This window comes from Typopeltis vanoorti, chromosome 2 (genome assembly GCF_054136105.1).
Source record: "Typopeltis vanoorti isolate ZY-2024b chromosome 2, IOZ_Tvanoo_1.0, whole genome shotgun sequence".
In the NCBI taxonomy this organism is placed as follows: Eukaryota; Metazoa; Arthropoda; class Arachnida; order Uropygi; family Thelyphonidae; genus Typopeltis; species Typopeltis vanoorti.
The window spans coordinates 171584845-171610045 of NC_143550.1; the positions used below are offsets into that span (position 1 = coordinate 171584845).

At 35.3% G+C, this 25201-nt stretch overlaps 1 protein-coding gene across 3 annotated transcripts in view; it reads left to right on the plus strand.

The window, feature by feature from the left end:
- Positions 1–25201, plus strand: part of LOC150109666 (NEDD8-conjugating enzyme UBE2F-like) — a 148676-nt gene that overhangs the window by 98403 nt on the left and 25072 nt on the right. For all 3 annotated transcript variants that reach the window (XM_090409615.1, XM_090409607.1, XM_090409623.1), the window contains one exon: positions 14243–14305. In XM_090409615.1, the coding sequence (XP_090265741.1) occupies positions 14243–14305 (63 nt within the window). The remainder of the gene's footprint in view (positions 1–14242; positions 14306–25201) is intronic.

Sequence of the window (25201 nt, forward strand, 5' to 3'; positions counted from 1 at the left end):
GATATTAATTTTTATCCTACTTAAAACTAAGTGATGATCACTTCCAATTTCAAATCCTCTGTACACTCTTGTATCCTGCATGAAGATATCACTATCAACAATGATATGGTCAATGAAGCTTTTCTTGTGTCTTCTCTCCATTTGAACTTGTGCATGTCTTTATGTTGGAACATGTTGTTAGTGATGACTAGTCCATATCCTTAGCAGATACTTACCATTATTATTAGCCTTGTCCTTTTCTTCAGTTTTCCCCAAGACATTTCTACATCACTGGTGGGATTCATTTTCTACTCTACTGTTTAGATCTCCAACAACGACCACTTTTTCCTTTTTTTGTCAGCTACATGCTGCAATGCCTCAAAAAAATTTCTCCACTTCTTCCTTAGGAAAACTTTATATGGTACCATAGGGGGAAAAAAGTCTCATTGTCCATTTCCCCATTTTGATGTTTGCCCACATAACTCTACTTGAAATTGCCTTCCACTCAAGTTTATCTTCATGTTTGATATTAAATGCTATTGTTACTCCTTCCTTTCCTTGATCATTATTATTGCCCAGATATAACATTCTATACTTATTGAGTAAGATCTCACTCAATTATAAACTCTTATCTTGGATAAGAGGGTGACTAACTGTCAGATATCAAAAATGGGGGAGGGAGTTGCAAAATTTAAGGAATGAAATTCAAGGAATGATCCCTGGGAGCACACCTGTGCTCCCAAGGATTATTCATTCTTTACAGTACTAACATTTGGAAGGATTAGAGAGGAGACGTAAGTTATTTTCTGATGATGATGCAAAGGTAGTAGGGTAATCAGGAATGTGTGTGACATGGCACTTGTGGAATGATTTGAATAGGCTGGAAATGTATGTGAAAATAGCAGTCAGTTCAATGTTAATAAATGTTAAGCAATGCAGTCTGATATGATGAGATATCCAGTGATGAATTATATTGGTAGAATTATGCTAAAAGTAACTGATCAAGCTAGTGATCTTGGAGTTTTAGTAGATAGGAAGTTGAATTTCAGAAGCCATAAGGCAAAGACTTCATATAAAACTCAAATAATATTGCATTGTTGAAATGAATATTGACATGTAAAGGAAGTCATTTTGCCTCTTGATATGACCTCGCTTCAATTGTGGTATGCAAATCTGGTTTTCTGGTTTCTGTGGTGATGTGGATTGCACAGATGTAAAGGAGAATATTAAAGATAATATGAAGACTGTGGAATGTAGATTATAGAGAAGACAGTTGGGATTTGTTAACTACAGACACTAGCAGACAGGAGAACGAGGTGATATAGAGACCTGCCAACTTCTGAAAGGATCATATTGGAAACCAGTAGATGGAATTTTTCATTCTCTGAAGGATGAGATGTGGACTGGAATGACTTTGGAGACTTCTAGAGCAGATAATGTGAATGAATCAATGAAAGCTATGATAGCTGGCATGGGTAATATGTAGTCCTTTCCATCAGATTCTGACTCCATGGAAAGCTCTGGTATTATTATTATTATTACTACTTGACACCTCCAGGGAGTCCAAAGACTCATCGAGGGAGGGTGTCTACTCTACAACTCTCTATCTCCACCAACGCCATCTACTGCCCACCACTAGTGTTTTCACAGACAATCACAAACATTCAAGCCCACAGCAGGATTATTATTATTATGGGCAACTCCAAGGAGTCCTTAGACTCATCGAGGGAGACCCTAAACATCATGTCAAGAACTATTCAGCATTCGCACAGTATTTATCATACTTTTCTTTGAACTCATTCACAGTCATGGCACCCACAACAGACTCTGTCAGCTTATTTCACTCATTCACCACTTTCCAAGTAAAAAACCTAGTTCTAATACCCTTGCTAACTACATTCTTGCTGAGTTTCTATGGATGGCCCCTAGTTCTCCCACCACCAGACCTCTGAAAAATTTTCTTTCAATTAATCTTGTAAAAACCCCTCAGTAATTTGAATGTCTCAATCATATCACCCCTTTTCTGCCTATCAACCAATTTCTGTAACCCACAGATCTTCAACCTGTTCTCGTAAGGTTCAACTAAACTTCAACTCCCCATCCACCAACACTCCCAGATCTCTGACTTCGTCAATTACCTGGAGTACAGTTTTACCAATGTGGTTACAACCGGTAATCTTTTTACCTCAAAATGCATAACCTTACACTTTGCCACCTCAAACTGACATATGTTTTCCTTTGCACAGTGCCAATCTATCCAAATCATCCTGCAAAATTTTGACATGTGTATTTACTGTTGCTCTACCCAACTTTGCATCATTGGCAAATAAATGAACAGTTCCTCTCAGATCCTTTCCTATATCATTAATGAACAAGTTAAATAGCAGTGGCCCAAGAACAGATCCCTGCAGCATACTACTAGTCACAGGCCTTTTTTGGACTCTACTCTTGAATAAACTACTCTCTGATATCTCTCCATCAATCACCCTCTTATCCATCTCACCAATCCTATATTCATCCCCATGTGCTGCAGTTTACTGATTAGAATTCCATGTGGTATCCTGTAGGCCGTCCGTGCTGTTAGCCCAGTGGCTGTAACCATATGCCTGGGAAAGGAGTGTCCTAGGTTCGATTCCCATCGGTGACGTGAGAAGCTGCATAAACTTAACAACTTAACCATAGCCTAGCCGGTCTTGGGCATGGACAGTAGGGTTTCTCCCCAGTTTATCCTGGGGTTTTTCATCCTGCAAAGCAGGCAAACCGGCCTTGAGAACTCAGCACTACAGGACATAAGATACACGGGGCGTAGGATTGACTACCTTATCCTGTGAACTGTTTGAGGTTCGATTATTAATAAACCCTTGATACCACAAGGTAAAAGAGGGTAAAAGGAAGGTGAGATGAGATCCTGTAGGCCTTAGCAAAGTCCAACAATATCACTGTAAACCCATTACCCTTACCAGTTCAGCCGTCACTGTATTATAAAATTTACAAACCATGCTGCCCCCCCCATACAGTATTCCATTTCCATCTATCCATTCCTGTATTTTGCTCTTGACTAATTTCTCCAATACCTTGACAACGACTCCTGATATGCTGATCAGTCAGTAATTTGCAATTGCAGTCTTGGAGCCCTCCTTTATGCAATGGAACTATTTTCCCCTCTTTCCATCCTCTTGGAACTATCCCAAAGCTGAGACTTAAACAATATTGTCAAGGGCACTGACAATTCCTTTGCCACTTCATATAAGATTTGAGCTGGTATACCATCCAATCCCACAGACGTATTCACATTAAGGTTCTGTAATATACTATTCACCTCAATTCCCATATAAGCCATTGGTTCTCTCATTCCTGCAATATCACCACCTGGATGATATACTCTTGCAAAGTGTTCGCTTAGTAATTCTACTATTTCGACTGATTCAGTTTCCTCCCTACCATCGGCATTCCTTAAAATCATTCTGCCGTATACATTTTTTCTTTTACTTGCAGCATATTGAAACTGTTTGGGGTTCTCTTTAGCTTGCATTGCTAATTTCCTTTCATAATAATATCAGAATGTTGGCAAAATGTTCTGAAGGCTATTGAAAAATGTAGAAATGAAGGAAAGACTACTGTAAAAAGAATCAGGTGATAAAGGTCACATGGAAACTGAAGATAAAAGTGACAGAACAGTGGTAGAAAATATTAAAGAGGAATGCAATCTGGAGCACATATCAATACTTGAAGTGGAAAAAATAATCAAAAACCTGAAATGTGGGAAGGTTGATATGTCTCAATACCTGAGCATTTGTCCACAAATGCTCAGATTATTGAGGTATAAGTTGTTACAGTGACTGAAATAACCTGCTTAATTCAACAGATGATTGGAGTAGAGCAATCATAATATCCTTTTATTAAAAAAAAAAAGGAAATAAAACAATGTGTGAGTGTTTGGAATAAGATTTATGCCAGCATACTTGAGAAGAGGCCAAGCAAAATTGTGGAAAAGAAAGTTAGTGAAGAACAACCAGAGTTCAGGTCAAAGAAGAATTATCCAGATCAGATTTTCACTTTTAAGTTTTGTAGATCTGGAAAAGGCAGTTGACAAGGTGTCGAGAGAAAATTTATTCTGGATGCTAGAATTATTTGGTGTAAACAGTGCATTTTGACAGTACACAAGTATAAGTTTTAAGTCGGTTTTAAGATAAGGTTTAATGTAAAATTAGAGTGTCTGCTGTAATATGAAAATTGGATATGTTAATTTTAGCTTTATACTTGTAAATAAATCCAGTAGAAATCTACAGGATTTCTTAGTTAAATTGAATAACTGCTATAAAAAATTGTTATGAAAGTCAGCAATAAAAAGATGCATTGGAAAAATAGGCAGGAACATTGAAATATGGGCTGAATTTGAGAGCCTGTAGAACAAGATAAGCATTTCAGCTATTTCGACACAATTTTTAGTGAAGATGTCAAATTAAATATGGATATAGGCAACAAAATAAGCAAAGCTGGGATGGTAGGAAGTCAACTGAATAAATTTATAAGGAATAAGAGAGAAATTAGGCAAAACACTAAATTAGCTGTATTCAATACAGTGTTGAAGCCAATTTTAACTTATGGATCACTTATGTGGTGAGGTTGTCTCTGCAAGGATAGAAAAATCAGAACTCAATGGTGAACGAAGAACGCTAAAGAGGCAGTGAATGGAAAAAAAGAAAGCATATCTAAAGTTCCTGGCAAATAAGTCAGCTTGTGCTTTTAGAGAATACAGAGACAAATGTAAGAAAGTTAAGCACTGTGTAAAACTAGCTAAAACAAAAGTCATAGGAAGACTTTGGTAAGAACATAGAAAATACATATCAAGAAGGTGGCAAGATATTCTAGAGGTTGTTGAAGAAGCTCAGAAATGGAGGAAAGAGTGCTGTAAAAGGAATTAGAGATGATAAAGGTGGCATGAAAAGTGAAAAGTGGAGAAAAAGATATCCTTGAAGTATGGAGCAATTACTTCGAAAAATTGCTAAATGAAACAAGCAGTGATAACACAGTGGGAAAAAAACACTAAACAGGCATGCAGTCAGGAATACATATCCATGCTTGAAGTAGGAAAAGCCATCAAAGGCCTGAAATGTGGAAAGGCAGCAGGAGTATTGTGATATTCGACCAGAAATGCTTAAGTATTGAGGTATAAAAGTCTTACAGTGGCTGCACTGCATAGTTCAGAAGGCCTGGACAGAGGGATGAATTCGTATGATTGGACTAGAGCTCACATAGTACCTATATTTTTATAATATAGGTACTATATTATAAAAATAAAATAAAAATAGGTACTATATTATAGGAAATAAAACTAATGAGAATTGCAGAGGTATTTCTTTTCTGAGTGTTCCTGGTAAGATTTACGCAAGTATACTTGAGAAATGGTTCAGAAGGATTGTTGAAGATAAGCTTGGTGAAGAACAAGCTGGATTCAGGCCAAATAGAGACTGTCAGGATCAGATTTTCAGTTTATGACAAATTGTTGAGAAATCATGGGAATATATAACAAAGATCTGTATTTAAATTTTGTAGATCTGGAAAAGGCATATGACAAGAGAAAAGCTATTCAAAATGCTATAGTTATATGGTGTTAATGGGACACCAAATCAAGCAATACTTAGTGTTTATTTGAGTTGTAAGTCAGCAGTTAGAATTGAAAGAAGTACAAGAAGATGGTTTAATGTTAAATCTGGTGTCAGACATATTCCCAGTTTTATTCATTATCTATATGGATCACATTATGAAGGAAAGTGGTATTGAACCTAATATCAAAATTGGACATGTTAATCTCAACTGTTTACTTTATGCATATGGTGTTATATTTCTAAATAAAAACTGGTACAAGTCTGCAAGGTTCCCTGACTAAATTGAACAACTGTTGTAATAGATGTGGTATGAAGGTCAACAATAACAAGACAAAGACATTGAAAATCAGATGCATTGAAAATATCAACTGCATTGTGAATGGAAAACCTATAGAACAAGTAAAACATTTCAGCTACTTAGGCACAATTTTTAGTGAAGATGGTAAATTGAATATGGAAATAGACAACAGAATCAACAAAGCAGGTATGGTAGGAAGTCAACTGAATAAATATATAAGGAATAAGAGAGAAATTAGGCAAAACACTAAATTAGCTATATTCAATATAGTGTTCAAGCCAATTTTAACTTATGGATCTGAGAACTGGTTAAGAAGTAAAACATTTGACCAAAGACTAGAGACCGTATGAGAGTCCTAAGAAAGATTAGGAGCATGAACAGATGGCATCAATGGCAATATCATATTGAAAATGAGGACATTAGGAAAAGAACTTGACATTGTCAGCATCCAATAATGTGTTAATAGAGCTAATCTCAGGTGGTATGGTCACTTAAACAGAATGCGAGAGGAAAGATTAGCAAAACCAGTGTTCCTTGTTAGGTTGGCAAGAAAAAGACCCAGAGGAACTCCAAGATATAGGTGGATTGATATGGTAAAAAGTGCCTTAGACGATAGATATATAAGATCTGATAATGTTGGAGTCTTGACAAGTAACAGACTGATTTGGAGGAAAATTGTGGGTAGGAAGTTAGTAATGATGTAAATTTTTCATATAGTACTATCATGTCCTGTACACCCCTTGAGGGTATACATTTTAGGAATTTGATGATGATATACAAATCAATGTCAAGATATTGTTGGTTTTATGCAAAAGTACTTCAGAAGATTGATGCTAGAGCTAAACAAATCAGAGATCTGCATATGACTCAGATTTATAATAAAGTTGATCAGAAACCAGTCATGAATTATTCAGCTGATCATAATATTTACTCAGTTCTTCAGTGCATGCACTAGAAATTGATTAATTATATATATTTAAAAAGAAATCTAATTTAGATGGTCTGGTTACTTTTCGTATCATCTGTTTATTGTAGTTTCTTGAATGTCTGTCATCGATGGTGCTTTCTCCAAAAAAATGAATAAAATAATAATAATAATAGGTGATGATAAAAGGTTATTTTTTGACCACAAGAACTATAAGAGAACGAATGACTACTATTTGGGGTTTTTTTTGGTTAAATTTATTTTAAAACTAAGTTATACCAACTAGTTTCGCCAACTGTGACTGTTGGCTTCATCAGGGTAAAAGATGCATAAAAAAATAAGAACACTTAAACGCTAAAAACTGTTTACACTAAAACCATAAAATGAACTGAATACAATTGCATATTTATAAAAGCAGAAGAACGCGTACATCACAAAATTAAACACGGCTAACAGGCATAGAAACACTCAGAGTAACGTGACAACTACCCTTTTACCCTGATGAAGCCAACAGCCACAGATGGCGAAACTAGTTGGTATAACTTAGTTTTAAAATAAATTTGACCAAAAAAAAACCAAATAATAGTCATTCATTCTCCAATAATAATAGGTGCCAGTGCACATTCTTTATTGGCAGGAAAAATTGGAAAAACTAAAGAATTTTCTGATATTGTTTATTTCATAGGGTGATGATGGAATAAGAACAACAGATTAAGTATATAACACACAACTCACTGCATACAGATACTCCTCGACATGTGTAAGGGCCGTTTTGCAACTCCTTACACGAGTTGTAATTTACGGAAGTCGAATTCCTCTCTCCCTTCCCCCAGCCTTTCTTAATAGACTTTGTCATGTCAAACATACATTGCAAAAAAGATGCATACTGTACTCCTTTCTTTCAGTGTTACACGGTGATCAGCATTCATTTAAAAATTTTATGGAATTTACAACGGTGTTAAAAAACTTTTTTTATTATTAATATTTTATTATTTAATAATAAAATATTAATAATAAAAAAGTTTTTATTATACTGTACACCCCTTGAGGGTACATGTCAGGAATTTGATGATGACGATTATTTAATAAAAAAGTTTTTTAACACGGTTGTAAATTCTATAAAATTTTTAAATGAATACATACTGTTCATTTTACACTATATCCAGTTGGAGAATTTTTAAACACTGAACATGCTAAATATATTTTGCAATTTGACCACACTTTTGTGCTGGCAGCACAAGATATTAACAGCAAATTGTCACTGTACGTTACCTTTTAACTCATGACTTTTAATAATCCAAATTCATCCTATGGATAAAAGAAGAAAATCAAGAATAATCAACTAAAAAATGATACATATTGTTGCATGTTGGTTGGTTGCTAGTTATCATAAATATCTGTCAAGAGATATTTACATTTTTGCTTTCTTTTTTTTCCTCATAAATTTCTCTATAACAGGCAAAGGTGTCTTCAGCCACTTTAAGAAAACAGGATGTGTTTAGATCCATTTTCTCAAACCAAGAGAAACAGTCAATTCTTGAAATACTTCAGCCATCACTTTTGCTATGAACATTTTTGGTTCCAGTTCTGATTCTGAGGTTTCACGATGTCTTTCTTTATCTGCAACTTTAACAGCTTTTGATAACTGTTCATCATGCAATTCTATTCCCAACTCATGTTCATCAACTTCTATTCCCAACTGTTTCTCAAATTTTAAAATTTTTTTCACTGACTTCCTTGAATGTTTCGTCCTTTTTGAAACTTTCAGTTGTCAGGAACAAATTACGGACAGATTTTTTTTTTCACATTCGTTTCAAACATGTTTGAGTAACATCTTCTCAAGATTTTGCAATATTCTTTATTGCATGATAAATATTGTAAGATTTGCAGAATTCCCTAAGTGTTATTTCAGGATTTGTAATTAGTGTTTCAGTTGTTTGAGACAAATGTTCTCCACAAACAGTGTGCCTTGAAGTTCACTAACACCCTGATTCATCATCTGCATTAATGATGTAGCATTGGGTGGAAGGTAGACAACTTTTACATTGTGATGGAAATCATCCAAATGAGCAGGATAGCTGAGAGAATTGTCTAAAATAAGCGGTTAATAAATCAGTCTAAAAATAATGCTAGAGTCATCTATGATTTCTTGTTGGATTGAGTAGGCTAGAAATGTTGCTTTGGTGATGTTTTTAATGCTCATGAGCTTTTGGAGTTGTGAATAAGTAGTGGTTTCAACTTGCATGTTCTGGATGCTTTTCCACCAAATAACAATGTTACCCTGTTTTTTTCTATGCTTTGTGTCCTGGCATAGTTTTTGCCTCTATGGCAGGGGTGGGGAACCCCTCGCCCGCAGGCAAAATTTCGCCTGCGAGTCAATTTCAATTCGCCCCTTTGCTGATGTACTCGTATGTACAGGTAAATAAAATTTTATGATAATTTAAATTTATTATAATTAAATTTATTTAAATTTAAATAATTAAATATACAAAACCAAAAATAGCTATATTACATATAATATGTTTGTTATAATAAGTCTGTTTCATCCATATTGAATATTTGCTCAGACAAATATGTGCCTTCATCAATTATGGATTGTAGCCACTCTGGAAAATTCTTGATTGCTTCAGTATCGCCATTAGCAGCCTCACCAGATATGTGCATTATGAAAGCCAGCATGATTTTTAAAACATGCAAACCAACAATTGCTTGATGCAAACAACTGTGTTCCTCCAGGATATTTTCCCTTAAGGCCCTGAAATAAACTTCTTGTCTTATTGTGTATTCTCATAATCCTCAAAAGAATGTGCACCTTTACATTTTTTTGTTATTATGGTTGTTTTCATCCTGGCTGTTCCTTTAACATGTTCTTTTATACAAAAGGCATTCTTTACTATGGTATTTATTGTTGATACTGCAAGACTGAGTTCATGTGCTATACCTGATAAGTTTCATCCACCATCATATTTCTTTATTATCCATAATTTCATCTCTGTATCAATTACAGTACTTTTGTGAGATGGTTCACGTTTTGATTCAACGGCCGATTTATCGCTGGCCATTGTGAATAATATTTGGGGGGTGGGGGAACACCACAAACATGAAAAGAAGCACAACACTATATAGATTTGGTTCACAGAGAGACGAAACTGGGATGATGCAGTATTTAGGGGTGAGCATCAACTTGTGCATGCTGTTTGCACATAAGTGCTGTATTGTGTATTATTGTGTATCTTGGGAATTTCTTGTGTAAGTATGGATTTCTATATTTTGGGATATGTATGCACTTGCATCTTCTGCACTAGGCTGCCCAAATAAAGACTTTAATTCAAGTCTATTCGCTGACTGGAGGCACTCCAGTTCCCAAGTTAGTCAATATCTGGAATGGGCAAGCGGGTGTTTTCTCCGGGAAACTTGAGTTTTTCATCCCATAAACTCAAGAAAATTGACTGTAGAACCCACATTAATCCAGACAGTAATATATTCTGTCAAGGTCAGGTTTCTGTCAAGGTCAGGTACTAAGAGATGGCAGCACTTGCTTGCTGGTCACTTCATCGGTAGCAGCATATAATTAGTGATAGTCACAGGCCAGCTATCTGATTGGCTACCTGTGCAGATTGAACTGCCCACTCAGTCTCCAAAAGCTAGATTGGGTTAATAGGCTTTGCCTCCCTATAAGGAAATAAAAAGGCGTTAGCTTAGCTTATTAAATTCTCATCCAGCACAATATGCTAACTTCTTTCCATATTATTTGTGTTTATTCTTGAATGATATTTCCTAAGCAGCCACAAACAGCATATTTTATTAGATCAAAGTGTCATCAGTGGACCTACAATTTTAGCAGATAGTATCAACAAAGCTCTGGTTGGGCTTGCTGTCATGCAATCATTCGTGAAAATCCTCCCTTATATTCACTTGCTGAAATTGGTCGTACTCAGAGTGTTCATCAAATGCTTCTTTCCTGTAACTGTCTGTTTCAATTATGTATTTTGAAACTGGAATAAAAAATTACTGAACTGAATGTACAAATTTCTAAATGTACTGCATCCATATGTCACATCACTGTTAATGAACATGCCAATATACCATACTACATACCATTCAAAAAAAAAAAAACACTAATTATTGGCATTTGTTGCCTTTTTAATGTAATAGTCCAGGATAATAATCTGTTAATATATTTAAAAAAAAGAATGAATTTTCATAAAACCTCAAATAATCAAAACTAAGAAACTTGTGTCAATGACCATGTATCAGTCATCAATGATGGAATTTGTGCTAATGGACATTGTTATGGAAAAGACCATAACAATGTCCATGGCTATCAGGGGTACAGCATTGATAATTAACATTATAGCTAGATAGCATGGACAAAAATCTTTCTAAAATACAGTTCTAATATTCTAAATAATAAATAAATTTGTGGAGGGGGGGCACAAACTAAAGAAAGTAAATATTAAAACTATGAAAATTTCAAAAATAATGTGGAGAAAGTTCAGAGAAACTTAATGGAAAGGATACACAGAAGCAGCAAAAACCAGTGGTATAGATTCCACTGCTTACAAAGAGGTTTTGTAAACAGTAGAATCAAAATGTAAAGATTTCGTTTAAGATAAATGAGAAATGGTCTCTGAAAGCAAAATTTCTTTTTAAAAAAATTTAAAATTTCACAGCTATGCAATCAATCAAGCAACAAAAACCAGTGGTATAGATTCTACTGCTATTTGTCCAAAATATTGGACAAATATTATTTTATTATTATTAGTTATTAACTCATGTTAGATTTACATTTATTTTTAATTCTCAAATTGTAATGCAGAAAATGGTTATTAAAAAATTTTTCGTTGCACATTCTTTTTCTTTCAAATGTGTGAGTTTGGAAAGTGAATTTTTGTATAAGTATTTTGATTATTAAAATGCTAATTAATTGAAAAACTTCCTTTTAATGTTGCAATACTGAATTTTTTATGGGAAAGCTTTTTGTCTTCAGTTATACGTTTGTATCCTGTGTTCAATAACATCAGCATAATAGAAAACAGCGCTTTGTTTTCTGCAGTAAATTAACTTTTAAAGATATAAATACCCACAGTTCTTCCTTTGGTAATGACATTCTTCAAAAAGCTTTACCTTAAAACTGTAATTCCTTGTTTTTCCCTTGTTATTTTAGAATAGTATTCTCCTTACCCATGGTGTCTCAGCAGCAGTTGCGAAGTTTGAGCAAAGGGATTAGACACTTCACACAAAATGTCTGATGAGAAATGTTGTAGAAAGAGCAACTATTTATTTCTTTAAACTTTTCCCATTTTATTTGTCCAAAAATATGACATAGGAAATATCACCTTTTGATGAACTGTTAAAGGATTTCTCAGTCACTTTAGAAAGAAATTATGTTACAGCAATGTGATGGTAATTTGTTGCTAAAAATTTTTTGACCTTTATGGCTATTTCCAAGGTGTGGATAAATAGGACAAACTCCATTCTCTATCACATCTAGGAGTGTATAAAGTGCCTTATACCTACTGCCTCATTATGGTAAGTTGGGACTGGCAGACCATACATTAGATACCTCTTCACATACAATTATATTGAAGAAAACTAAAGTCATGGAGAAGCTGTTACAAGTTGGAGTGATGGCTGGAGTCAGCAGCAGAAATGAAGTTCTCACCAATCATTTTAAGACTCACTTCAACTTAACATATTCAGAATATTATTTTTTCCCCAGACAATAGATGATACCTAATTAGGTCTTTAGTTCTTTTCATATGTCTGTTACAAGTTTAAATTGTTTTCACTAATAGCCGATTGTTGAGCTTGTGTACTCGGACAGACTAGTTGTGCTCTGAAAGATGCTAGCAAGAAACCAGTGAAATGTTTGCACCTATAAATGTCTTATTTTGTTCCTTCACTGTTGTGAATTATTAACTTGGATCTCCATGGAATCAGTAATTGTCACAAAGAGGTCCACACATTCTACAGAAAGATCATTGAATTTTGCCTAAAACACATTCACAATTTCTTAACTCGCCCCACTCTCCATTACATTGAATTATACTGCAAAACCTCAAATGAATTTGTGTGAGGTTGTTGAAAATGGATGCTTCAACATTTGCTAAAGTGAATTCAGTGCATTTGGAAAAATTAAGTCAGTCAGGGTTGAACATTAAGATCTCATAGGAAGGTGCCTTTGCTGTTAGAAAAGTTAGCCTGAAGAAAATCAAGATATAAAGAAAAATAAATCAAAAAGTTCACAATGATTAGGACAGTGATAGACAACAAATGAATTGGATCGATTAGATATATACACAAGTTTAAGGTAATAATTTATTATAAAGGCCATATATTTCAATCTGAAAATTAGACAATCTTCAGTGGCAAAAAACAGTCGATACAAGGTAGAATGCAAACAATGGATTTATTTGAAATAGAATGAGCCGCATGAATGTTATATTTCCAGTAATGTTATGTTCTGAGGAAAAGATTAATCATAACAGTATAAAAAAATATTAAAAAAAATAAATGATACATTATTCTAATCATATTTTCCCATATTTTTGATAATGATAGGCAGTTATTTGTATTGAAGTTCAGCGGTGAATCAAGCAAGGCTTCAGCATTCTCCTTAAATAAATTTGTATTCAAATTTGTATCTGCAGCAATGAAGTAGATATGTTTCAGACCAAAGAATGTTGTGGTCTGTGTGTGCTCTGTGTTGAGCCAATCCAGATTTATCAGATTTCCTGTGGTAAATATATGATTGATGTTCTTGTATTCTCTTTTCTATTGAGCATCCAGTTTGTCCGAAGTACTATAGACAGCAGTCACAAGGAACTTGGTATACACCCGGGAGAAACATCAAAGAGACATTGTTTACATTCTACCTTGTATCATCTGTTTTTTTAAACTGAAGATGGTATGTAATTTTCAGACTGAAATATATGGCCTTTATAATAAATTATTACCTTTACCTCGTGTTTATGTGTAAATAATTCATAAAACTATGGCACAAGTTTCTCTAAAAGAAAGGATTAGGTACAGATTTTTAGACAAAGATCAAAGTAGAGAAGATTCTGAGTTTGACAGCGACTTAGGATATTAAAAACCCCTTCTGAGATTTTAAAAAAAAGTGTGTTTAAGGAAAAGTAATTATAAATAGCAATTCAAGAAGCCAAAAGTTTGTGTAGCTGTTATGAAAAAGTAGTTTGCTCTAAATTGTTCTACATAACTTAGTTTTTTTCTGTACTTTGATAAGCTCTAGTCAATGCAGTAGTGAGTTTTGGAATCAGAAATTGCTAAGCATCAAATCTGATGTAGCAGCTCTCACTATGGTGAATACTGTATACAAGTAAAATATGTGTTTGTGTTAAGTAGACCTTATATAAATCCACATATGTATATATATATTTTAATCTACTACAAAATATTGCATTATAGGATCTCTTGAATTTTGATGATCCTCTAAATAATGAAGCAGCTGAACATTATCAGAAAGACAGGGTGAGTGGCATTTTATTATTTTTTTGAAATACTGCAGTTAGTGTTATTCAAAATGTTAATAATTAATACTGATTTAAATTAGAATTTGAATGCATTTTATAAACACTTATTGGCAAGTAACACTTAATCCTAATTAAATTTTTGTTTTTGTTCTGTGTTTTGTTAGAGATATATACGAGGGTAGTCTGAAAAGTTCTCGGCCTAACAATGAAAAAAAACAAATTTATAATTTAAAAATTATTTTTATTTTGCAACATAATCTCCCTTAAGACTAATACATTTATTCCAGTGATGCTCCAGTGCCATTAATAAGCAAAATGACTTTAGCATCCCAAAACACCGATGCCATGACCTTTCCTGCTGATAGAACCGACTTTGTCTTCTTTGGCTGAACAGCCAGCTTCTGTCCACTGTTTTGACTGCTGTTTGGATTCTGGTGTGTAATGGTGAATCCAAGTCTCATCTATAGTAATAAATCAATGCACAAAATCAGTTTTATTCTTCTTAAAACACTCCAAGCACTGTTCAGAGATTTTGTGTTTTTGATCTGTTGTGAGCAAGCATGGCACCCATCTTGCGCAAAGTTTTTTCATTTGCAATTCTTCATGCAAAATATATCCTACATGTTCTTTTGAAATGCCTATAGTCTCAGCAATTTCACGCACTTTGACTCACACGATATGGTATTGGTCATCCAGTACCATATCGTGCACCTGATCAATGATTTCTGGTGGTGTTACACTTTTTGGGCGTCCTTCACGTGGATCATCTTCAAGGCTGGTAAGGCCATGTTTAAACTCGGCAGCCCATTTCTTAATTATTGAAACGAAGGAGAAGAGTGCCCATAAACTTTTATGAACTTCGAATGAATTTCTTTTGGCATTAAACCTTATTTTACAAAGAATTTTATAACTGCACGATACTCAATTTTATCCATTTCAAGGGATACAGATAACGCTTTTGCTTCAGACAGCTGTATAAAACAAACTACTTGACAGAATGACTTGCAGTTTCACATGGATGCTTATGACAGGTGTACAAATTTAAAAAAAAAAAATCTTTTCAATAGTGTTGCCATCTATGGTTGAGGCAAAGAACTTTTCAGACCGCCCTCGTATCCCATAGTTGTTTTTATATTGAAGCATACCAGATAGGAAATACAGATAAGTTAAAGTGAAAAAATTAAAAGCGGAGATGTTGGCTGCAATAATTTAACACTTTTCATCAAACTTAATTATCTAAATTTTGCATAAGTTAGCCATTGGCTACAACAGCTAAAAATAATAATAACAATACAGATAAGCTCCTTCTATGCACATATCCAGTCACACATTCTTGTGACACTACTTAGATACCCTCCCTTCCTACATAACCTCTTGTTAGATCATGAATGGGAGACTTAATTGAAATAAGAATCACCCATTAGGATCTAACTGGAGGAACATACTTGTCCTTTTTGCCGTCAATTTAAATTTAGTAGAGAAACATTATCATGCTAAACTAGAGAGAATAAGATTAAAGAAAAAGTATTAAATCTGAGGCTTTCCACAATCTAAGAATGTAATAGAATTAATGTAATTTTGAATATATGGTAAAACCTCAGCAATAGTATAAGTCTTATGTAAACAAGAAAGTTAGTATTCTGAGTACATTGCTAACAAAAGGTCAAAGGTTACGGAAATGCCACATTCGCGATGTAACGCCTGTAGCTATATAATTCATGGAAAAGTGTTTGGGGTATGCATTCCCGAACATACGACTCCGTAAGGTAATGGAGTGACGTCACCGAGTAGGAACGAATAAGGGACTTTGGTGTGTGAGATTCGAACTCAGAATAGAGGGCACTGGAAAAGGAAATATATACGCCAGCGCGGGTCGGAAACTCCCTCGTTTTTTTGTTCCGGAAACCTCTCAGTGTGCTGTGCCCACGGTGGGCAGTTCCTACGCCCTAAGCGTATCACGGCTAGATGCAGCACCAGATTACGGCAGAACAAAAGCGCGGGCCATTGGCGAGAACGTGCCGATGTTAGGAAGCTGGAACGAGCGCCAAAATTCGTATCGTGTAGGTGAATCCCACATGGCGACAGGTTACGGCACCAGCAAATTTCCACCACAAAGAAACAGACGAAGGAATTGATGTGATCCAAGCAGTGTAGATAAGTACTATCATTTTCATACCCATATTGTTTGATAATAGTGAGGTGAAAGAGATTAAGATCCTCAGTAAAAAGAAAACTGAACTTTGATACCTAAGAACTTTCAGGAACAATCAAAGGAATCTCATTAACTATCTATCTGAGAATCCTGGTGTTATGTGACTTCAATGGACGTTGTAATAGAACTGATAATTGAATTTAAAGGTGCCTTTGGAGTTAAACAAATGTTTTGTGCCAGATGAGCACCAGTTCATGTTTAATTATTGTGAAGCTCATTTATTAGATGTCTTAAATGTAATCATGACTTGTGTATATTAAGTACGAGAGTTGAGTGTGAAACTTTAGACAGAATTTACCTTAGTATTGATTTAAAACCTTATTGATTGTATATATTCTTTTAGTTATTCAATAAACATGTTTTATATTATATGCATTTGTGTAATCTGACCATGATGACTGACTCACCACTCGTTAAAATATCGAAGCTATAAGTGTGGGGAATATCCAGGTTAAAATAAGTGTAAAAGGGGCTACTACTGCAAGGCTAGGATATCTACAGCTTCCTGATATATTCAGATAATATTAGTGGCACTTTATTTCTGTGAACTATCCTGAGGATAAGACATTTTCTATCCTTAGACTCAGGCTGGCGCAGCACTTGAACAAATAAATTTGCCTGAGCTCAAAAGAGGGACGTTTCACAGAAATCAAGTTAATAATATCTTAGAGGCCCTATGGAGAGAGTAAAAATAGATAAGATAAAGGAAAGTCAAAGTAATAGAGTAAAAGACACAAAGGACGAAAAATATAACACTCTTTTGTGCCCTGTGGCACATTAGGCTACAATCCATTTTTTGCATTTATCCTTATTTTTACAACTAATTTTAATGTCAATGTCAAAGGTACCAAATTTCTTTTCTATTCATTCTCAGTACATAACCATTGCACTTCTACCTGTATATTTAACTGGTAATACTTTTTTACTTTGTCTGTTTTATAAGTCATCATTTGCTATAATTTGTAGCCACAACATTTTGAATATTTTATGCAAAAACACTTGGTTTGCATAAAATATTTTAATTTGGCATCCAGTTTTTCTTTGTCAATTTCCATGCTATTGTGTTCCTTGTTGATGTGTTTTGGCAGCATTAAAATTCACTCATTTATCTTCACCCCACTTGAGAATGACTAAAAGATTGGCATTGGTCATAGATCTTGAAACTTGAATCATATGTGCACTACAAGGTTTTGTAAGCTGAAGAAGAGGAATTTGCATGTACTATGAATAGGATTGGATGTTAGTGAAAGAAGATTGATAGCGTAGTTGATGGAAGACCATAGTATACAAAACTGGCAGCTTGATAAGAAGGCTACAATGCCGAACTTTGTGTCTTGGAAATATCAACCATGTGAGTTTCTCCAAATCTTTATGACCTGTGTGCAGAGGTGGGTGGGTCTACTCTACAATGAAAATGGCAAAATCCATATTGGTGATCACTAATTTAGTGGATTCAGTATGTAGAGAAACTGGTTGTTGATGAATATTTCCATCACTTTCATTGTAGAGTAGAAATGAGTCCAGTTCAAGTATGCTGTTCCAGAAGCCCTTTCATGCTATTGGAAGTGCTTCTGAAGCATAAGCCCTTAGTACCACTAGAGGGATACCATCTGGGCTAGAGGACTATTGAGTATTTTGGTATTGAATAGTCCTCCAGCCCAGATGGTATCCCTCTATTTATTGAGGGAGGGCTATTGGATAATGGCTATTGAATATTTTTTTTTATGTTCTTCTGACAAAAGATTCAAAAGAGACATATAATGGGTAGTTTGTGAATAGTAGTAAAAGTTGGAAGAGAAGACTAATGCCAAGAGGTCTGTCTTATCTTTAGGAGAATACCATCCATCAAGATAGAGAGGTGGAAACATAGTAGAGCTTTCTGAGAAATTTTTATTGCCACTGGACACATTTCAACTGTGCCAAGATCACAAATTGTTGCTTAAGCTATTGAGCAGCCTCAGCTAGCCATTTTTCTGTTCCCTATGTCTCCCTTCCATTAAAGATGAAAGAAAACTTGAAGTGATTCACAATCAGTGACTCAATGGGTAATATGCCTACTGCCAATAACATCAAGTTTTGCTACCTCGTTGGCTCGTCAATCCAAGACATGATTAAGTAAAATCATGTCTTGGATTGACGAGGAAAAGTAAAAAGAAAACCAAAAGGAAAAGTTTAATGCAATTATCCCAAACTTTCATTCTGAAACAGATGCACAAAACCACATTTATAAGGCTTGCTGAACAATGTAACATTGACCCAAGAAAATCGTCAGGAGAGAGATGAAATGAACTTCTGTGCTTAATAAATGACCTGCAATACCCTCGACAAGTAAATAAACATTTATATCAGCTATAAACCAGTCAGAAGGCATCTCTCCCTGTTACATGTACAAGCCCAGCCAGCCCAACCTTGTTCCTGCATGCAGCAGGAACAAGGTTGGCAATTGCGACAAGAACTAGAAGGAAAATGTCAAAGCAGAGATGAAGCATGGACAGTTAACTACAAAAAAGGAATACTAGTGAGAAAATCTAATTCTGCTAATACCCAGCATGGAAACCAGAACTCAAACACTGCATATGGAATGTCTGGGGGACCATGTGACCAAACAGCAAACTTCACAGAACCTTTCAAATCCATTTCTTAAACATATGTGATCTCAATTCCATTCATTTCCAGCTTCAATTTGCAATATCTCACTTTTCCTGACAAACTGAAACTCAACTTCCTCAGGCACTATTCATGTCTGCTTTCCTAATTATGCACTCTTTGATTCCTTTCCCTTCAGAGGTTAGGGCCTGCATACCATCTAACTAGTGTCCATCCTAGAAATCTCTCAATTTTGACCACCTTTGGCTGAAAATCACTCTTCCTCATTCTTTCAAATTCATCTGCTGTCTCTACTGCTCTCGTTAATGCCAATAACTATTACAAACTCTGATTTCCTTTCCTCAAACGTCTATTTTCTTCATTCTAACTTTCCTAACAGTGAAGTCATCTCTCCCTCTCTCTCTCTCTCTCTCTCTCTCGGAGAACACCAGCTGGCTCTCCTCTTCCTATTCCCACTGCACTGATCAAGCTGGTAGAGAGACTGAGACATTTGCAACTGCCAGTGAACTAGCACAAACTGTTCACATGCCCAGCAGAATAACCAGACAACCTCAACCACTCTCTCCAAACACCATGGACCTATTCATTATAAATGACCCATCTATGAATGTCATCAGTCCTCTAAACCAGTACTTCCCAAACTTATGGATGCCAAGGCCCAAATTCTTTGCCATTCAGGCTTCTTATGTTGATAGTACCGATCTTTAACTCTGGTGATGTTGAGTTGGGGGTGTGCTTTCAGATTTGTTCCAGTAGCTGACTTTTCACTGTTCGCCCTGGTTCCCTGGTGAAAACAACAGGGGCCTTGGCATCATGTTTTTTTTTTTTTTAATTATTAAATTTTTTTTTATTAATCATCATCATCATCATCAAATTCCTGCCATGTGCCCTCAAGGGGTGTACAGGATATGACAGTACTACATGAAAAAATTACGTCATTACTAACATCCTATCTACAATTTTCCTCCAAATCAGTCTGTTACTTGTCAAGACTCCAACATTATCAGATCGTATCGTCTAAGGCACTTTGTACTGTATCAATCCACCTATATCTTGGTCTTCCTCTAGGTCGTTTTCCTGCCAACCTGTCAGAGAACACTTGTTTTGCTAATCTTTCCTCTCCCATTTATTTAAGTGACCATACCACCTGAGATTAGCTCTGCTAACGCATTCCTGGATGCTGACAATGTCAAGTTCTTTCCTAATATCCTCATTTTTAATATGATATTGCCATTGATGCCATCTGTTCACGCCTCTAATCTTTCTCAGGACTCTCATATCTGCGGTCTCTAGTCTTTGGTCAAGTGTTTTACTTCTGACCCAGCTCTCAGATCCATAAGTTAAAACTGGTTTGAACACTGTCTTGTATACAGCTAATTTAGTGTTCCGACTAATTTCTTTCTTATTCCATATGAATTTATTCAATTGACTTCCCACCATACCAGCTTTGCTGATTCTGTTGTCTGTTTCTATATTTAATTTACCATCTTCAGTAAAAATCGTGCCTAAGTAGCTGAAATGTTTTACTTGTTCCACAGGTTCTCCATTTACAACACAGTTGACATTTTCAATGATTCTGCCTATTTTCATTGTCTTTGTCTTTTTATTACTGACCTTCATACCATATCTATTGCAACAGCTATTCAATTTAGTCAGAGAATCTTGCAGACCTGTAGCGGATTTATTTAGAAGTATAACATCATCCGCATAAAGCAAAGAGCTGACGTTAACATCTCCAATTTTGATATCAGGTTTAATACCACATTCCTTCATAATGTGATCCATATAGATAATGAATAACAGAGGGGATAATGTACATCCTTGTCTCACACAAGATTTAACATTAAACCATCTTCCTGTACTTCCTTCAATTCTAACTGCTGACTTACAACTCAAATAAAGACTAAGTATTGCTTGATATAATGCCCCATTGACACCATATAACTGCAGCGTATTGAATAGCTTCTCTCTTGGCAGCTTATGATATGCCTTTTCCAAATCGACAAAACTTAAATACAGATCTTTGTTATATTCCCATGCTTTCTCGACTATTTGTCGTAAAGTGAAGATCTGATCCTGACACCCTCTATTTCTATCTGGTTCTCTATTTGGCCTGAATCCAGCTTGTTCTTCACCAAGCTTTTCTTCCACAATTCTTCTCAACCGTTTCTCAAGTATACTTGCATAGATCTTGCCAGGAACACTCAATAGGGAAATACCTCTGTAATTCTCACATCAGTTTTATTTCCCTTTTAATATATGGGTACTATGAGAGCTCTACTCCAATCATTTGGAATTCGTCCCTCTGTCCAGGCTTTCTGAACTATGCATTGCTGCCACTGTAAGACTTTTATACCACCATACTTGAGCATTTCTGGGCGAATATCATCTACTCCTTCTGCCTTTCCACATTTCAAGCCTTTGATGGCTTTTTCTACTTCAAGTATGAATATGTATTCCTGACTGCATGCCAGGTCAGTGTTTTTTATCACTGTGCTGTCATCACTGCTTGTTTCATTTAGCAATTTTTCAAAGTAATTACTCCATACTTCAAGGATATCTTTTTCTCCTGTTTTCATGTCACCTTTATCATCTCTAACTCCTTTTACAGCACTTTTTCCTCCATTCATAAGCTTCTTCAACAATCTCTAGAATATTTTGCCACCCTCTTGATATTTATTTTCTATATTCTTGCCAAAGTCCTCCCATTACTTTTGTTTAGCTAGTTTTACACACTGTTTAGCTTTCTTACATTTGTTTCTGTATTCTTTAAGAGTAAAAGCTGACTTATTTGCCAGGAACTTTTGATATGCTTTCTTCTTTTCCTTCGCTGCCTTTTTAACTTCCTGTGTCCACTAGGGAGTTCTGATTTTTTTATCCTTGCACACAACCTCACCACATGCCGCTCTGGCAGAATTTGCCACTGAATCTCCAAGGTTTGATTCCTGTTCTCAAACTCTTTCATTTTCTTTTCAATAATCTTTCTGTATTTTAGTCTACAGTTCACATCTGAGAGCTGCTCAACTTTTATTCGCTTTAAAACTTTCTTACATGTTATTCTTTTCAATATGAAATTCAATTTTTATCCTGCTCAAGACTAAATAGTGATCACTTCCAATTTCAAATCCTTTGTACACTCTGGTGTCCTGCACCAGGGAGAAAACATCACTGTCAACAATAACATAGTCAATGAGACTTTTCTTATTCCTAGCCTCTTCTCTCCATGTGAATTTGTGCACATTTTTATGTTGGAACATGGTGTTAGTAATAACCAGTCCATGTCCTGAGCAGAAATCCAACAGATATTTGCCATTATTATTAGCTTTGCTCTTTTCTCCAAATTTTCCCAAAATATTTTTGTATGTCTCACAATCATTTCCTACTCTGCTATTTAGATCCCCAACAAGGACCAACTTTTCCTTTTTCATTGTGTCAGTTGCTTTTTCTAAAGTCTCAAAAAATTCCTCCACTTCTACCTTAGTAGAACCTTCTGTGGGACCATAGGCACAAATAAGTCTCATTGTCCAGTTCCCCATTTTTTATTAATATAAATATATATATGTGTGTGTGTGTGTGTGTGTGTGTGTGTGAGATAATCGGCTTTTACTCGGTTGTTGTGATACATTTTAAAAAATAGATTTAATGACTAAAAACCGAAATAACTTATAAAGATTTTAATAAGAATAATACGACTAGTTTCGGCTTATAACAGCCTTCTTCAGGTATTCTTAAAGGACAAGAATAGTAATAAACATTGAAGTATCAAAACTAACTGGAAATTACAGGTAAAAATTGCCACACATAATTGATACATAAAAAATGTATTTTTTCAAGTTGTTCTAACAGGCGTGCCATTGTTTATTGCAAGTGTGCGTGCAGGCTCACCTGAATGCCAATATTGAATAACTGCAGCTTGGCTATCGGGGATGTTTAACTCAAATTGTTGTTTAAGTGGACAGGGTTCTGCAGGATTTCCCTTGATTCTACAATTTTCCTCTCAAACTCATCATCACAGCGAAAGATATTTTCTGATCTACCCCAGCAAACGGAGTGGCTTTGTTTGATTAGGATTATTTGAAAAAAGAACATGGCTGGATAACTCAGTTGCATGAGATCTTTTGTAAGAGATGTCTCTCTTATGCTCTTCTATACGTTGTTCAATAGATTTGTTAGTTTGTCCAAAATAAGGGATATTGCAATCGCACCATAATTTATATACACCTGGATATTTTAGGTTGTGATGAGTAGGTTTTGGATGGCTGATTAGAGAATGGATTTTAGGAAGTGTGGTGAAGAACGTCTTGATATTATATTTTTTAAGGACTTTAGCTTATTTTTTAGAGACTGTGCTAATGTATGGAATGGAGATGCTACCTTTAAAATTAATAGTTTCTGTTGTGCACTGCCTGGGAGGGTCCAGAAGAAATTTCTTCATAATTTTTTCAGAGTATCCATTTTGTTTAAAGATAAGAGTGAGGTGATTTATTTCTTTTTGTAGTTCATCTGGTTCATTCAAGAGAGAGCGTGCTCTGTGTCCTAAGGTAGATATAGTTCCAAGTTTTTGTGGTGGAAAATGATGAGAAAGATTATGCAGATATCTATTAGTATGAGTAGGTTTTCTGTACATAGAGATTTTTAATCTTTCATAATTTTAATCTATTTTATATATATATATATATATATAAAACAGACAAATACATATTTGTTTGTTTTATATATTGTTTTTTTTCGATGGTGGCCTTTAAAGGCATCCATCGGGAAAAAAAATCGTCATATTGGTTAAGGGTCAAAGCTGTATCACTGAGAGGAGACCTCCACATAGCCTTTAAAGGAATGCGGAGAACCGACCAGGGCTTCTGACCTAATGTCCAATCCTCACCTTCTCATGGTGCGCCCTGTTGAGTATCTACCTGGATACTGAATGAACGAGGATGGGCTGGCAATTTGGGATTTAGTCGACCAAATTGTATTCCTATTGGCTTAAACCAATATACAAAATGATGGTGCAAAATGACAAAACTTCATGCCGGCTGGGGCTTCGTGTGGTGGCCAAATTTTTTTTACTTGATAGTGATGTCCACGTGAAAACACGTGATCGGCCATATGGTGAGAACTCGCATCACGCGATATCGCGTCGTGCGAGTTCTCGCCTGGTTCCCTCGTTAAACAAGACCCACGTTGTTTTCGTGAGGGAACCAGGGCGAACAGTGAAAAGTCAGCTACTGGAACAAATCTGAACGCACACCGCAACTCAACATCACCAGAGTTAAAAATCGGTACTATCAACATAAGAAGCCTGAATGGCAAAGAAATGGAGCTAGCTGAGGAATTAGATAAGTACCAGATCGACATAATAGGGGTGACTGAAACAGAAAAGACAAAAACTGGTGAGATCTTTCTGAGCAATAAATACAAAATGTTATATTCAGGCAATGACAATCAAGGAAAAGAAGGAGTAGCCATGGTATTCAACACAAAATACGAGGCTAATCTTCTTGAATGGCAGGCAGTCTCAAGTAGAGTGATGTGGGCAAATATGAGAATGGGGAACTGGATAATGACACTTATTTGTGCCTATGGTCCCACAGAAGGCTCTACTAAGGTAGAAGTGGAGGAATTTTTTGATGCTTTAGAAAAAGCAACTGACACAATGAAAAAGGAAAAGTTGGTCCGTGATGTTATACTTCTAATTAAATCCGCTATAAGTTTGCAAGATTCCCTGACTAAATTGAAATACTGTTGTAATAGATATGGTATGAAGGTCAGCAATAAAAAGACAAAGACAATGAAAATGGGTAGAATCGTTGAAAATGTCAACCGTGTTTTGAATTGATAACCTGTAAAACAAATAAAACATTTTAGCTACTTAGGCACGATTTTTAGTGAAGATGGTAAATTAAATAAGGAAATAGACAACAGAATCAACAAAGCTGGTATGGTAGGAAGTCAATTGAATAAATTCATATGGAATAAGAGAGAAATTAGTTAGAACACTAAATTAGCTGTATACAAGACTCCATATATCAGTTCGATAAATTAAAACTGGTGTTTAAACCAGTTTTAACTTATGGATCT